Genomic DNA, 14,512 nt, shown 5'->3' on the forward strand with positions numbered 1-14,512 from the left:
CAGCATCTCCTTGACCTAAGTTCTTGTCTGCATTGAAGTTTGGCCCTTGTAATACCTATTATGTATGTTAAGAAATTAACTGCAATACATTCTTTCACAGAGATGTCATCTGCTCCACAGTGGTCTATCAAATGAAGCCTTATTTTCATGTACAATTAGATATACGTGCAGGATTTGGAAACAATCGCTGGGCTGTTTGTTAAAAATAATGTTTACGTTGTTGTAAAGGTGCTTTCATGAGTCTTTCAATTCCAGCAGAGGAAATGTGCTGTACTGGAGAGGCCATTCTTACCAGGAGTTAAATTACACTTTTGGTCTGTGCAGTCTTGTCTTGGATGTAAGAATTAACGCCGTTTCTCCACCTTGGAATGGAGAATCATTTAGAATCAGAGACGCCCCCATTATCCACTGTGTTTCTAAAATCCAGTCTGTGACTTGTGCTCTGTCTTACCTCTCCTGCAGGTGCCGACTCCAGGCCCGGTCAGTAACAAGAAGATAGTCTACTTCTCCCCCGACTCGCAGCACCACGAGTGAGTGCTCCTGTGTTTGTATCGCTGTGTTGGGTATTCTCCTTATTTCTTTAGGGAAATTGGTAGCTATTGTTATTAAAGGTAGTTAATTTGTGCCTGCCTTTTAAAAGAGTAAATCACATGCCAGTGTTAATCGTGTGAGAGCAATTTGAGTCAAGCTTTTATGTGTATGTGTGTGTGTGTGTTTGGCTTTGGTTGTTTTGCTTTGCTTTGTTGTATTTTGTTTTGTTTTGTTTTTAAGATGAAGTCTTTCTAAGTTTTCCACATTGACCTCAAACTTGTGATCCTTCTGCCTCAGCCTTCCAGTACCTGGGTTACAGAGCTGTATGCCGCTGAAGCTGGCTAGGATTTTTAAATACATTCATTTATTTGGGATGGAGTTTGAGTTTCATACATTATTGATTTTGTGTTATCTGAAAACATTCACGTTTTCCTAACGTCACACTTGTCCTGCGTAACCACTCTTTCCCTATCCTCGTCCCAGTCCTCCACCACAGAGACACTGTCTGGGCCTGCAGAATTTCTCTCCCCCTGCCCCTGCCTGTACTTGGTAGGACTAGTAAAGAGCTCTGAAGGAACCAGAATGTGTTTCTTTTAACAACCAAAAGAATTGACTACTAGGTAATTTTTGAAAGACAAGTTTACCTTTGACTTTGGTAAATTATTGGTGCAATTTCTAGCTACTAACTCTGTTTCTAAATGCATTTTAGTTGGAAAACTTTAGGTTAAATATTTTACATTAGTGTCATATGTCTCCTGTGAAGTTGAACTTGAGAAAGGCCATAAAGTATTGGAAAGTGTGAATTAATTATTGAATGCGTTTCTTTCTGGCAAGCATTCCTATTACAGTCCATTAGTTTCTATTTTTTTTAAAAAATTCACTGCTTAACAAATATAAAACAAATTAATGTGACCAGATATGGCAACATATCATAATCTTTTTGTTTTGGTCTTCCCTGATTTTTGTTTTCCTATAAAACTTTTTTCCTCCCAAACAGAAAAAAAGGAATGTGTTTTTTACCTAAGATTGACAGCACAATGTTTGTGTGTTTTCTTCTTCATTTTCTGTTTGGATAAAAAACCAAAACTCAGGCAAGTAGATTTGGAGCGATTCATAAAGCGTAAAATGCGCTTGCTGAGTATAAGTGCCCTGGGGCAGACAAGTGCGCTGCTTCCTGGGCTCTGTGGTCTCTGTACCACTGCGGTGCCTGGCATAGCATGGAAGGTCAGAAGTGGCTGTGGGATGAAGGCCTGAAAGAATGAATTAAAATGAGTCAAGCTGGAGAACCTGCACTGTCAGGGCTGCTTCTGAAAGAGCCCGTGCGACCCCCGGCCTTCCTCCCTCCTCTCTTCCTCCCCCATCTCCCCTGTGGTTTTCCATGAATTCAACCGGATCTCCAAGGGATGGGACTCAGGAGTCAGGATTGATAAACTCCCCGGGCGAGCCCATTGCCTGTAATCGCAATTCTTTGCCCACTCAGGCTGGAAGCGTTGGGGTGACGTTACTGCCTCCCCTTCTGGCACTGCTGTCCACCTCTTCCGTGTCTCATGCTGACCCTGCTTTTCCGTTTCCTGTTGTGTCTTGGTTACTTTCCTCTCGTTGCTGGGACAAAATACCTGATGCCCAGAATTAAGGAAGGTAGGGTTTATTTCACTTACAGTTGGGGGAGGTTTCAGTCCGTACTTGGCAGGTTACAAGGCAGAGTGGCACATGGCAGAGGGCTGTAGCTCATGGCGGCAGAACACAGCAAAAGCAACAAGCACCAAAAGGGAGGAATGGCCCCAAGCAGCCTCTTCCTCTCCCTTACATATGCAAACTATCCACCCCAGGGTGGGTGTAACTCTCATACCCATAATCAGTCAAACTCTAAAAGCCTGCCCCATGACCTCATGAGGCTTTGGGGGGACACACAGACACAAACCATAGCATGTTGCATGTCCATAATAAAAGCTCAGTTACTTATTATATCATCACATGATCCTAGCGAATCTTTCTGTCTCTGGCCTTCCCCCTTTCAGTCCATACTACTAACATCCCGCTATGAGCATTTTGTTCCCTTTTGTGAAATATCCAGTATTGCGTACTACCAGAGGAGGAACTTGAGAACATTGTTAAACACTCTCCTCAGCCTACTTCCAGACCCTGCAGATGCCTTATTCTGAATTCTCTTCCTTTCCCAAGACCTTTAGACTGGCTTTCTGGTCTACTGCATTCCCTAAGTGGGACTTGGACTTCACTGCCTGCTTTGTGCTGGGATTTTGCTCGTGCATTCTTTCCTACCTGCACCCATCAAGATCCTATTTGTTGCTTAAGATTGTTGCAAAAGTATTTACTTACCAGAGTATACTAGGTGCACTTAACAAAAAATCTCTGATGGTGGCTTAAACCAAAGGGTTTTTTCTGTTTTGTTTTCTCACAGAAACCCGAGAAGAGGGCTTGTTTGGCAGCTGTTTTAGTGACTTATTGCTGAGACAAAATCCCCGAATTTCAAAATTAAAGGAGGAAAGGTTTATTTAGCTCACAGTTTGTAGAGGTTTCAGTCCACCATCAGCTGGTTCCTAAGCAGGGTGGCATGGCAGAGGAGCATTGCAGAGAAGAAATATTTATGGTGGGCAGAAGGTAGCAAAACAAGGGACCCTAACAGCATCTTTCTGCCCTCTTTATACTCTTGGCTACTGGCTTTAGGACAGTGCCAAACCAGTAAGTGGATTAATTTAGTAATCACATGCCCTTAATTCCAGCATTGCACCATGAATCAATCACACTCTAGATCCAGCCAACTTTGAAAAAGCCCCACCTATGACTGCATGGGGCTTTGGGTAGAAATCTAGACACAAGCCATAATAGTAGCTTAAAGATGTCATCCAGGGATAGACTATTTCTTTTTCTCCACTGAATCATCAATATTAGTCTGCCAGAGCTGCCATGACTGAGTAGTACAAACTGGTTGGGTTAAACAGCAAAAATTTATTCTCACAGTTCTGAAGTTTAGAAGTCTGAGACCAATAGCAGTGGTCTATAAGTTAAAGTGTGTATAGCCGGGAACCATGGTGCGTAGCTGTAATCCCCAGTACTCTGAGGCTGAGCAGGAGGATTGTGAGCTCCAGGCTAGCATGGACAGCTTAGCAAGGTCCTATCTCCAAGTAAAAAGTAAAACAAAAATTTAAAAGTGTATGCATATACAATATAGAATTGGGTGTAAAGCAGGCCATTTCAACCAACGCTCCTGTTCAGGCAATGGGATACTTACTACCCAGCACATTGCAGACCACATATCTGGTCTGGCCAGCTGTCTCCTCTGCTTTTCTTGTCCTTGATCCTCTTAAGACCACAGTTGATAGGGCCTTTGCGGCTCTTTTAGTACCACAGAGCTACAGTAGTTCATTTCTTGGTAGTTGTCGTTTACTTTAGGAGTTAAATCCAACAGACTGTTGGTTTTTTTTTTGGATGCTAGAGTTTAAGAATTTAATTGCTTTTTATATGTGTGTGTTCATTTTGCAATTCGATGCCAAGGAGCCTGCCTGCTGGCCTGGTGTGCTTGCTGGTGTGCTTTCCTGTGTTCTTACTTAGCCCTGAGTTGACAAGGTCCTGCGCAAGGCACTTGGGATCAGTGCCCCAGCCTTAGACATTGTCTCTGAGAAACCTTCATTCTCTTTGTCACGGAAATCAGACAGAGGGGTACTATGGTCTTAAGTAGAGCCCTCACCCTGTCAGTCACACCACTTGTGAAATCTAGCTTTCATACCACCACCTGTTTTCCAGACCTCATTCTCCAAACTGCAGTTCTTTCACAGTAAGACTTTCCTCCCATTTAGAGTGTGTATTATAAGCTCTTTTTAAAAACAATTTGTATTTTCATCTGGTTCTTCAGCCTGGCCCTTATCCAGGTAAAATAGATTGGTGGTGGTTACCCTGTAGTACTCACTCTTGACCAGCAGAAGCTGGGAGACATTTCTGAAAAGTTCATCTTTAGTGCAGAAGGAACTTTGTTCAGATATACAACACACACACACACACACACACACACACACACACACACACACACACACCCCACCCACTGCCTTACCTTGGATTGGTGCTCTTTTAAGGATTGGCCTGTCTTTCTGCTTTACAACTGACCGCTTGGGGGAGATGTTCTTATCATCTCCTTTGGCGGACGAAGGTGTGTGGTTGGTGTACACAGTATGGCTGGAGATACTTTGTAGTGCTGTATGTGCTTCACTTCCTCTCCGCCTGCAGGAAGTGGGCCCCTACTTTCTGGCAGCCATATTTCCTTCAGCCCATTCCCTGAGACAGTTTCATGAAACAGAATCTTTTCTTTCTTTCTTTCTTTCTTTCTTTCTTTCTTTCTTTCTTTCTTTCTTTCTTTCTTTCTTTTTCTTTCTTTCAGTGTCTCACAGAAGGAAAGCCAAGGAATTCATATCCTCTAGTCAGACAAATAATTTCCAGGGATTTGTGGTCACTAGTAGTTTTGAAGGAGTCATCTTCCAGATTCCTGCTTCCATCTGTCACCTCCTTTTGCAAAGTAGTCACTGACCCTGATTGTTTTGCACTTTCTTCCTTTGCACAATAAACTTTCTCCCACTTTGGAAGGAAAAATGCACCCCCCCATCTTAATCTTATTTTTCTGTGTAATATAAAATCATCTTGATTTCCAAAGCAACAGACATTCTAAATATGGTACTAGTATTTAGCTAAAAATTTACTGTATTAGTATTATGTATTATAGTATTAAGGTTATCAAGTATTGTTCATTGTTGACAGATACTTGATAACCAGAGTAACAAAGCATTTTCCCAGTTGGGTGATGGTCTCTAACTTGATTCTTGTAGCTTCTGGTACATTAAAAAAATACTCAATCTAGACATCATTGTGTGACTTTTGGCCAAAACCCTAGAGGATTTCAGATAATCAAGTGACTGGCTACTGTAACTAACATCCTTTTATTTCCACTTATCAATTTGTGCAACAGGATTTCTGAGTACTCAGATCTATAAAAATGAAAGATAAGAATTGATGCCAAAAATCTTGTATTTTACAGTAGATACAAGAAATAATTTTGGAGAAAAGCTTGTTAATGCTGCCTCTCTATTAAAACTTTATTTTTTATGTTTAGCATTATCAAAATCTAATTCTGCTGCTCAATGAATTGAATATAATTGGTGATTGTTTTAGACCTGAATAGCTAATTGTTATCAACTACCAACAATTGTTATTAGCATTGATATACTTTTCAAAGTAAGCTTTAGCTAAATAGTCTTACAGTCACAGATTTTTAAAAAAATTTTGTGTATTTGTATACATACATACTTTTCATAGGAGAATATGATGGGTAACTAATAAAGGGTTTGGAGCATAAAAATTAACCATGTAAAATTTCCTACTTTAAAAAAGAGTGTATCCTGTTTCTGTTTTTAAATAAATGATGATGAGTATAAAATCCATAATACTTTGATTCCAAAGTATAATTTAAACTAGTGCCACAATGGTTTTATTTTTAACATTAACATATATGTGTGTGTGTGTGTATATATATTTTATTTTTAATTTAAAGAGAGTAGTAAATGAGAAACAAAGAAAAATAGAACAGTAGCAGCATACCAGTATCACGAACATAAATAAATCAGAGCAAGAACATTCAAAGTGATTATTTTGTCGAAAGAAGAAATAATATGAATCAACAGTGGTTGTTACATTGCATATCACTACCCTCAAGTACATTGCTCAACTTACCAGATGTAAGAATGAAAGATTGCTCAAACCATTAAAGAAAATAAGAAAATAATTCTTTGATAAAACATTAGACATAATACAGAGTTTCAGTAGACAAGATGGTAGGAGTTCACCATTGTAATTCCATTGCATATTGTTACCTTCAAATCAGTTGCTCAGACCACCAGACACAAGCTTGCAAAATCGATCAGAACATAAAAAATTGTAAGCATTAACTGTTCATTTGAATACACCATCAGACATCAGCAGTACAGTTATCGCAGCTATTCATATATATATTTATATTTTGCCTTCCTTCTTTTTTCTTCTTTCCCTCACCCCAGTCTGGTTGAAAATTAAATCCTTTAAAAATATTTGGACTTATGTTGAAAATTTTTTAGTTGTCTTCATAAAAATGAGAACATTTTCTTAACTTAAACCCCACTGTTTACAGCATATTTAAAACATATTCAAACCTTAGAGTCCCCACTGTTATATAGAATTCTTTCAGAAGTACAGGAATATTCCACAAGCAGTGGTTCACACAAAGCAGTTCGGCTTGCCCGCGTAACTGGAAATCTGCAGGTGGCAGTCTGAGGGCTTGCAGCAGCATGGACGATGCCTGCCGTGGTCTCCTTTCCGGGATTTTTGGTGCTTCCCCCAGTTCCCACTAGCATTTCTCTATACAGCCTCTATTCTGCCTTTAGGTTTTCGTTTGCATTTAGTGACAGCCGTCTTCATCTGTAATAATAACCAGGCATCCTCATCTCCGGAAATAATTATAACGTGTGTGCTGCATTTCCTTTCCCAAGAGTGGCAGTGTTGGAGACTATCACTGAGCCTCCGTGGCAAACCAGAGGCCCTCGGGTCAAGGGTAGGGGTTCCACTGCAGGCTGATGGAGGAAACTGTTTTTCAAGGCACCAGCTGAGTCCTTGTTGGGTGTGATTGACAGTGGCTGAAGAAATGAGTACTAGAGCTAGAATGGACCCCAGATGCTGCCCAGTCCAGCTGCCTGGCTTGAGAGGTGAGAACGTGAGGCTCAGAAAGCCTCAGTAACTAGCTTCAGTCCGTCGTAGTCTCCAGGACAGGCCCCTGCCAGAAGCAAGCACGGCAGTGGCCATCTCTGGGTGGTGTGAGCATGCCGGCTTTGCATTTTACTGAGGTGGATGGTGTGGTGATATCTTTTGGTGAGTTTCAGACTTTGAGTGGACTTGTTACTTTTCTACCTAGACTGCAGGAAAACCACAAGGAGTATTAAAAACAGAATGATCCCCTAACATACTATGAACTTCTCCTAGATAGACCAAGGCGTTGCATTTATGTTACTTCCTTCTGTACCAGTGGATGTAAGGACTGCAGGGTCAGCAGGGTGTGGATCTGAGAAAACTAAACTCCAAAGTGGCTCTGCAACTCATTCTAGGTTACATGGAGCAAGAACTGAAGCCAGGGTCTGTGTTCCTCTATTACAGCCTGGAGTTAAATAAAGGACAGTGAACTCCAAGAGCTCATTGTCACACTGTATCATATCCTGCTATTCTCCATGTTGTGAGTGCCCTCTATCCATTCTTCTACCCTTGGGCAAAATATTTTAATCTTCAATTTCTTTTTGTCATTTTATATCAGCATTATATGGCAATATTTGATAGTCCAGGGAACAGAATATTTCCCTCTGAGATGGAAATCAAGCTGGTCAGTGTTTACTTTTCTGTGTTACATGCACCAGCGCCATCAAGACCTCGCTTCCTGACACTTGCAGGGCAGGACAGGGATTGCTCAGATTGACTGGTTTATGTAATCCGCACTGTGGTTTACCTCAGAGCATGTACTAGAAAACTGTAAGAAAGGCAAGAAGCAGACACTGGGTTACTAAATGTTTTGAAGCTCCTAATTGGATAATAAAGCAGTAGCTGTCAGTTTTATTCTGTTAATAATTCCTGTAAGTCAAGAATTTATTTTGCTTTGGAAAATCCCCTCCAAAACCAGTTTGATACAGGGATACTTAAAATAATTTCACTTGTTAGAATTTCAAGCTGAAAATAGATTTTCATAAATAGGCCAAAATAGTGTACAGGCTTCATAGCACACAGGAATTTTCAGTTTTGAATCCATGTGGTTGGATGGTCACACAGTCGGCAAAGCTTGGTACGAAGCAGCCTTGAAATAACTGCTGAGAAGAAAGCCAGCTGCTGAACGGGGGAGGGAGAGAGATGCGTTCAGAGTTAGTGCTCAGCCTGGGAACGCTCAGCTCACCAAAGTTTTCAGCTTAGCATGAAAGAAGGGTGTGGGCGGCCAGAACAGGTCTGAGTAATTTCTATAAAATAGCAACATGTAGTAACTTCCGTAAGAAGAAATATGACAGTAATTGGTGCACAGCCGACATTGCTGCACACGTCAGAATATGGACTCACACTGTTTTAAAAAGTAAGCATGTGCTCTGCACGAATATTGAGAAGCCTTGCAGAGCATTGTAATTAAGATGATGAGGTTATTGTGATAAAATAACACTTAACTTCCATTTTGAATACCGTCTGGTAGTTTTGCCTAGTAAGCATTATTATAGTTAAAGTTCAACTATTAGTAGATGATAGGTTTCATTTACTACGAAGTATTGAGCACAGAAAAATGAAGGAGTCATTAACAGCTCGAGATCTACACAAAACTGTCAAGAACCTCAAATCAGCTAACACAGACAAATTAGTATCTAATTTCTAAGTGCAAATACAGTTAAATTTTGAAATTTAGAGTTAGTTTTTCTGTTATCTTTCTGAATATACCAATGTTAAAATCTAAGAAAAGTATTATTACCTTTTAAAAATATATCTTAGCATTGAACAGGGTTAGTTTTTATTCATGCATGCTTTCTTTATGGAATATGTGTTTCAAAAATGTCTTGTTTTCTAACTTTTTCTTTTTACTTAAGAGATACTAATTTTTAAATAGAGATAAGCATGATTTATTGATTTTTCAATTGATATTTAGATTTTGCTTTTATTTCATTTTTAAGTGAAAGATACGTACCTGAGGAATTTATGTAGATCAAACTTGTTTTAAATGCACATAGGTAACTCATAATAATCCTATGATGAATTCCTTTATAAAGCAAATACTCACCCCCTATTTTATCTTTTGTGTAAATATAGAGTTTGCTTAGCACAAGATTTGCCTGGATGAAAGGTTATGTTCTTTGGGAATACTTCTCCACTTTGAAATTTAGCATCTACTGCTTTATAGGGAAAGAGGTTCTCAGTCTAGATTCAGATAAATAAGACATACTGTATCAATTCTCCCTCTGACTCACGGTGATTCTCAGGGGTAAATCACTTAGGTTACATGTCTTAATTTTTAGGTGTAGCATAATTACAACAACAGTAATTTCTTATTTTTTACAAAGTGCCTATGTAAAATACAGAAATGTTATACTATATATAAAACATTTCACAATAATAAGGTGATACTTTATGTATTGTACAGTATATCATATCTTCAGCACGCTTTCAGATTTATCCCCATGTTGCCATTATTAATTCCCCTCTGAAGTAGTCATGGTGGGTACAACATCCCCATTTGATTTGTGTTTTCTAAAACCTAAGTCTAGGCAACCAAAAGTCAATTGAAAACCAGACATACTAAGTGCTTATTATTCATTTGGTAACAACTAACTTGCAAATCATGCTCATTAGCACTAATTTTTTACAGACATTTAGGAATCTAAAGAAGCTGTTATCCACGAAAACTCACAGAATGAAAGTCCACATAGTACTGTATCCCACAGTGCGCAACTGGGGACAAAAATTAGTATTTATTTTAAACATCTACTGTTTAGAATCTTATACAAGAATCTCAGTTCCGAGTGCTGAAACAGGTTAATTTTATTTTTATACTGAGACTCAGAAAACAAAAGTAATTGGTCCTAGGTCACTGACTGCCAGGGTCTGTAGGTCTTTCTCTTTAGCAAACCACTCCTCAACCTTCTGATTTTTTATTCATTTAGTGAAAGAAATGAAGTTTTTGGAAACCTCTTGAGTATAATTTCAGAGTTGTCTTTTTGCTTCATAGAAAAATCTAACAAATGAGGAATATCTTTCCCATCCTTATCATCTGGCCTTAGAGCATAAAACCTGCTGTATGTGTCCAGGAAGCAGGGAGAGACAGGAGGAACGGAGGAGGGCGATGTGCCTCTGCGACAGGCCTCGGTCCCCAGGACCTCCCCGACAGCACATCCAGCCCTGAACTCACCTGTGCGCTCATCTGCTGAGGAGTCCAGTGCCTCTGAGACCCAGTCGCCTCCCAAAACCATGAACTTCTGAACATATGTGGCCTTGGGCAGGCATTTCAGACCCAAACCACGCAGTGATCTTGAACAGCAATAGTACATTTTCATGAAGTCGTGATTTGAGCTGACTCCTGCAGGACGATGGCTGGTACCCAGCACATGTGTAAGGTGCAGGGGTGCCGGCAGTGCTTTTTACTGTGGCGTCTAATACTACTATGGTATTTTCTATAGTTCCCACTATTATTACTGCTACTCTTACTGCCACTGCCCCTTCTGCAAGCACCTCTGATTTATGACTGGGACAAATAAACACCTACAAAATGAGATGTGCACAGGGGCCGGTGTTTCCTCCCACGCAGTTGCTCCATCCAGGTCTTTCTCCTTTGGCCTGGGGTAGAATGGTTTCTTAGCTGGAGATTTGTAATACCACCACCCATTTCCATTCGCCCCCATTCCCTGAGGCTTGTGACAGTGGAATTTAGTCCTCCTGTCCCTACTTGGTGACAACACATTTAGTGTTTGAATGAATGTAGACTTTCAAACCTGCAAACTGAAGTTTGACCTCCAGGTCTGCTACTTGGCTATGAACTCTTTGATGGGTCACTTAATCTCTCTGAGCTGTTTCTTTATTTGCAAAATGGGGGTGGTGTCACCCTGCACCCCCGGCCACTCTTGAATGAGCCCTCACCCGGGACTGCGGTGGCTCTGAGGTGTTACCTGTGCTGTCACTTTCTTACAGTAGCTTACTGCTCCTCAGCTTTTCTCTTCCCTTCCTCTCACTAGCCGTGTTCCTCAGATGCATTAAGACCGCCATTATCCGCTCATACATTCCTTCACGCCCCTCTCCCTTAGTCTTAGGAGAACTGGTTTTTCTTTTGTCCAAAGCCAACCCCAGCACCTATATTTTTATTTGACAATTTCGGTTTCCTTGTAAGATCTTTCACCATCTATATTTTTCAGTCTCCTACAGCCCTGCTCTATTCTCTGTCCTGCCCTTCCCTGCCCCTCTACCTCCCCTTCTCTCTCTTTCTCTCTGCCTCTCCTTTCCTCTCCCCCTCGCCCTCTCCCCTCCTCCTCCCTCTCTCTCCCTGAAAACGTAACTTCCGGAAAGGATGGGTTACAGCCTCCCACTCTGCTTCCTCCCATCCCCCTCTCGCTTGCCTCGCTCCGACAGGATAACCCTGCTTTCTCCCCACTCTCCTTCCTGGAACTTCGCCAGAGAAGCTCATCTGTGACCCCACCAGTTGGGTTTGCCGCTCCCTGTCAGATGGATTTCTCTACATTTGACACCAGTGACAGTTCCTTTCTTGAAACTTCTCCCTCCGTGGTTGTGGTGATGTCACTGTCTCGTGGGTTTTTGGGTGCTCTAAACATTTATTTTCAGTCTTCCCACCCAAATCCCACTGGAAAGAAGGAAAAGGTTACAAACACACAGTGACAGGTGAGGGCAGGACAATGCAGATGAGTAGAGATTTCCATCAATGTCCAGAGAAAGAAAGTGCTTGCAGCCTCCTGCCCACCCACCAGACGGAATGTCAGCTTCCGTGTTTGCTTACCCAGGGGAATGCCAGCTTACCCTCTCTCCCCCTTAGGAAAGCTGAAGTTGTAAAAGCAGAGTGGAACATCCAGCAGAGCTAGTAGGTCGCACCTAACAAATGCACCTATCTGGAAAAAAAAAAAAAAAAAAAAAACACGACCACAGATAATAATACTTAGAGGTTTTCCTGTGAAGAGCAACTTGTGTGATCATCCTGTGGGTAAACCTGTTCATTCCTCTGCTGATTAGCTTTATATTATCTTTTGAATATTGAATGGGGGACTAAAGATCAGCAGACACTGAGAAAAGCCTTTAGCATAGAGACCAAGGCAGATGACTAGGAGGAGAGGTACCTGTTCATAAGGAGACATCATGTACAGAGACTGACACTACCTTAACACTAAGTGTAGTAATAAGCTGGGTGTGATGGTTCACGCCATAACCTAGCACTCAGGAGGCTGAGGCAGGAGGATCCCTGTGAATTGGAGGCCAGCCTGAACTCCATAGGGAGACCCTGCCTCAAAAAAAAAACAAAAACCCGTAAGTGTAGTAAAATGTTAATGGTAGAATGTAGCTAGTGGATATATCATTCTAACATTCCTTCAATTTTACTGAGTATTTACATTTTCTCTTCATAAATTTTGGGAAACATTAGTAAAAGAGATGAAAGATAAAAGGGAAGGTAAAAAGGATTAAAAAATCAAAGACTTTAAAAATGTGAAGAGACACTCTATGTTCATGGATTTGGAAAATTCAGCACAGTAAAGATCTCACACTTCTTCCCAAATTGGTATTCAGGCTTTAAAGCAAGCAGTTCCTGGCAAAATCCCAGTAAGGTGGTTTTTTTTGTTTTGTTTTGTTTTGTTTTTTATAGATGTAGGCAAGATTATTTCAAAGTTTATATGAAAAAGCAAAAGAAGTAGAATAGCTAAAACCATTTTTAAGAGAGAGAGACATGGTAGAAATCATGCTACGAGACTTCAAGACTGCACACACACACACACACACACACACACACACACTCACATTCTCCCAGACCACGTGGCAGCGGCAGTGTTAGACACACAAAACCAGTAGGCAAGAGCAGTGAACCCGGAGACAGACCCACACAAGCATGGCCAGTGCATTCTTACAGAGGTGCAAAAGCAGGTCAGTGGAAGACGCACGGCCTGTTCTACAAAACTCACACCGACTCTTCTGCGAAGAACCCTTTTAAGAGGAGGAAAAGCAGCCACAGGCTGGGAACCCTTGTAAACCACACACCTAACGAAGGCCTTGTGTCTAGAGTCTGAGAGCTGCAGTAAACAGGGGCGCGGGACTGAGAATGTGCGGTTACAGGACGTGAGGTCCAGCGAAGGACAGAGATGACACGAATGCCCAGGGAAGACCAAGTGCCAGGGCGGATCTGGACGGGGTGTGCGGGGCAGGAGGCCTCTGGGGGCCAGGGAGAGGGTGAATGTGTGTGTGGGATGCACTTCAGAGGTTTCCTTAATGTTTCAGGCTGTGACACCCCTAACAATGAAGCGGGCCGGTGGGTACTGAAGGCAGCCGGGGAGGAAAACAGAACAAATCCCAACCTTCAGAGAAACAAGAAAAACGCAGCAGCAAGAAGTATTCACATAGTGATCATAATACCTTACTCCTAAATAATTGGTCAACGCGGGATTATATTGGAAATAGAGGCTGGGAGCTATGAGAGAGCTAAATTTATGACAAGAAGCCAATCCCTAATATCTGAAATCAGTTCATCACAAAATAACAGTATAGCCATATGTTTTTCAAAATACAGCATTATATTTAGCATTTACATTAAGAGCGGACAGTGGTTTTTTTCGGACAGAGTTTTGGAGTCAGAATAGATGGAACAAGTGACTGTTCTCTTTAGTCCTTTCAGTTTTTTGTTTCTCTTTAAACTGAGGTATGAATTTGGTTTTCTGAAATGATACTTAAGGGCACAGCCACAATCCATCACAGAAGAGAAGTACCTTGGCCACGCTGTCAGTGGAACACCGGGGCATAACTTGTTTCCAGGTGGAAATGAATCCAGACGTCAGTTACTGATAGCAGCGAGTGTCCACTCCCGTGTCAGCGCGGGCCCGGCCCTGCCAGGGTGCACGGTGCCTGTGACCGTGGCAGACGTCACCGTCAGAGCGCACACCGGGCCTTCTCACATACACACAGTGTGCTCCCAGTCTTGGTGCCGCTGAGACCAGAGAACAGACAGAAGTCTTAGAGAGGACCTGGAGGTGTGCCCTTCCCCCCAGGCGCCTCCTTCCTGCTGCAGCACAGCACGGGAAGCACACGGGGCGAGTGCCCTGCTATCCAGACCCTCATTTCTGGCCCTGGTACTGAGAATAACCTTACAGGGCTCCGTGTGGATGGGAAATAGTGCATGCCTTGTGGCTACAGAGGGCGTAGTCCCTAGAGATACTCAAAAGGATTGTCCTTGAAATAGTAA

At 41.7% G+C, this 14,512-nt stretch overlaps 1 protein-coding gene across 4 annotated transcripts in view; it reads left to right on the forward strand.

Annotated features, from left to right (window-relative positions):
- The window catches only part of Gpatch2 (G patch domain containing 2), a 162,509-nt gene that overhangs the window by 98,853 nt on the left and 49,144 nt on the right, over window positions 1–14,512 (forward strand). For all 4 annotated transcript variants that reach the window (XM_013519850.1, XM_013519835.1, XM_005374711.2 and 1 more), the window contains one exon: window positions 463–530. In XM_013519850.1, the coding sequence (XP_013375304.1) occupies window positions 463–530 (68 nt within the window). The remainder of the gene's footprint in view (window positions 1–462; window positions 531–14,512) is intronic.

Source organism: Chinchilla lanigera, unplaced genomic scaffold (genome assembly GCF_000276665.1).
Source record: "Chinchilla lanigera isolate Chin_1 unplaced genomic scaffold, ChiLan1.0 scaffold00005, whole genome shotgun sequence".
NCBI lineage: Eukaryota > Metazoa > Chordata > Mammalia > Rodentia > Chinchillidae > Chinchilla > Chinchilla lanigera.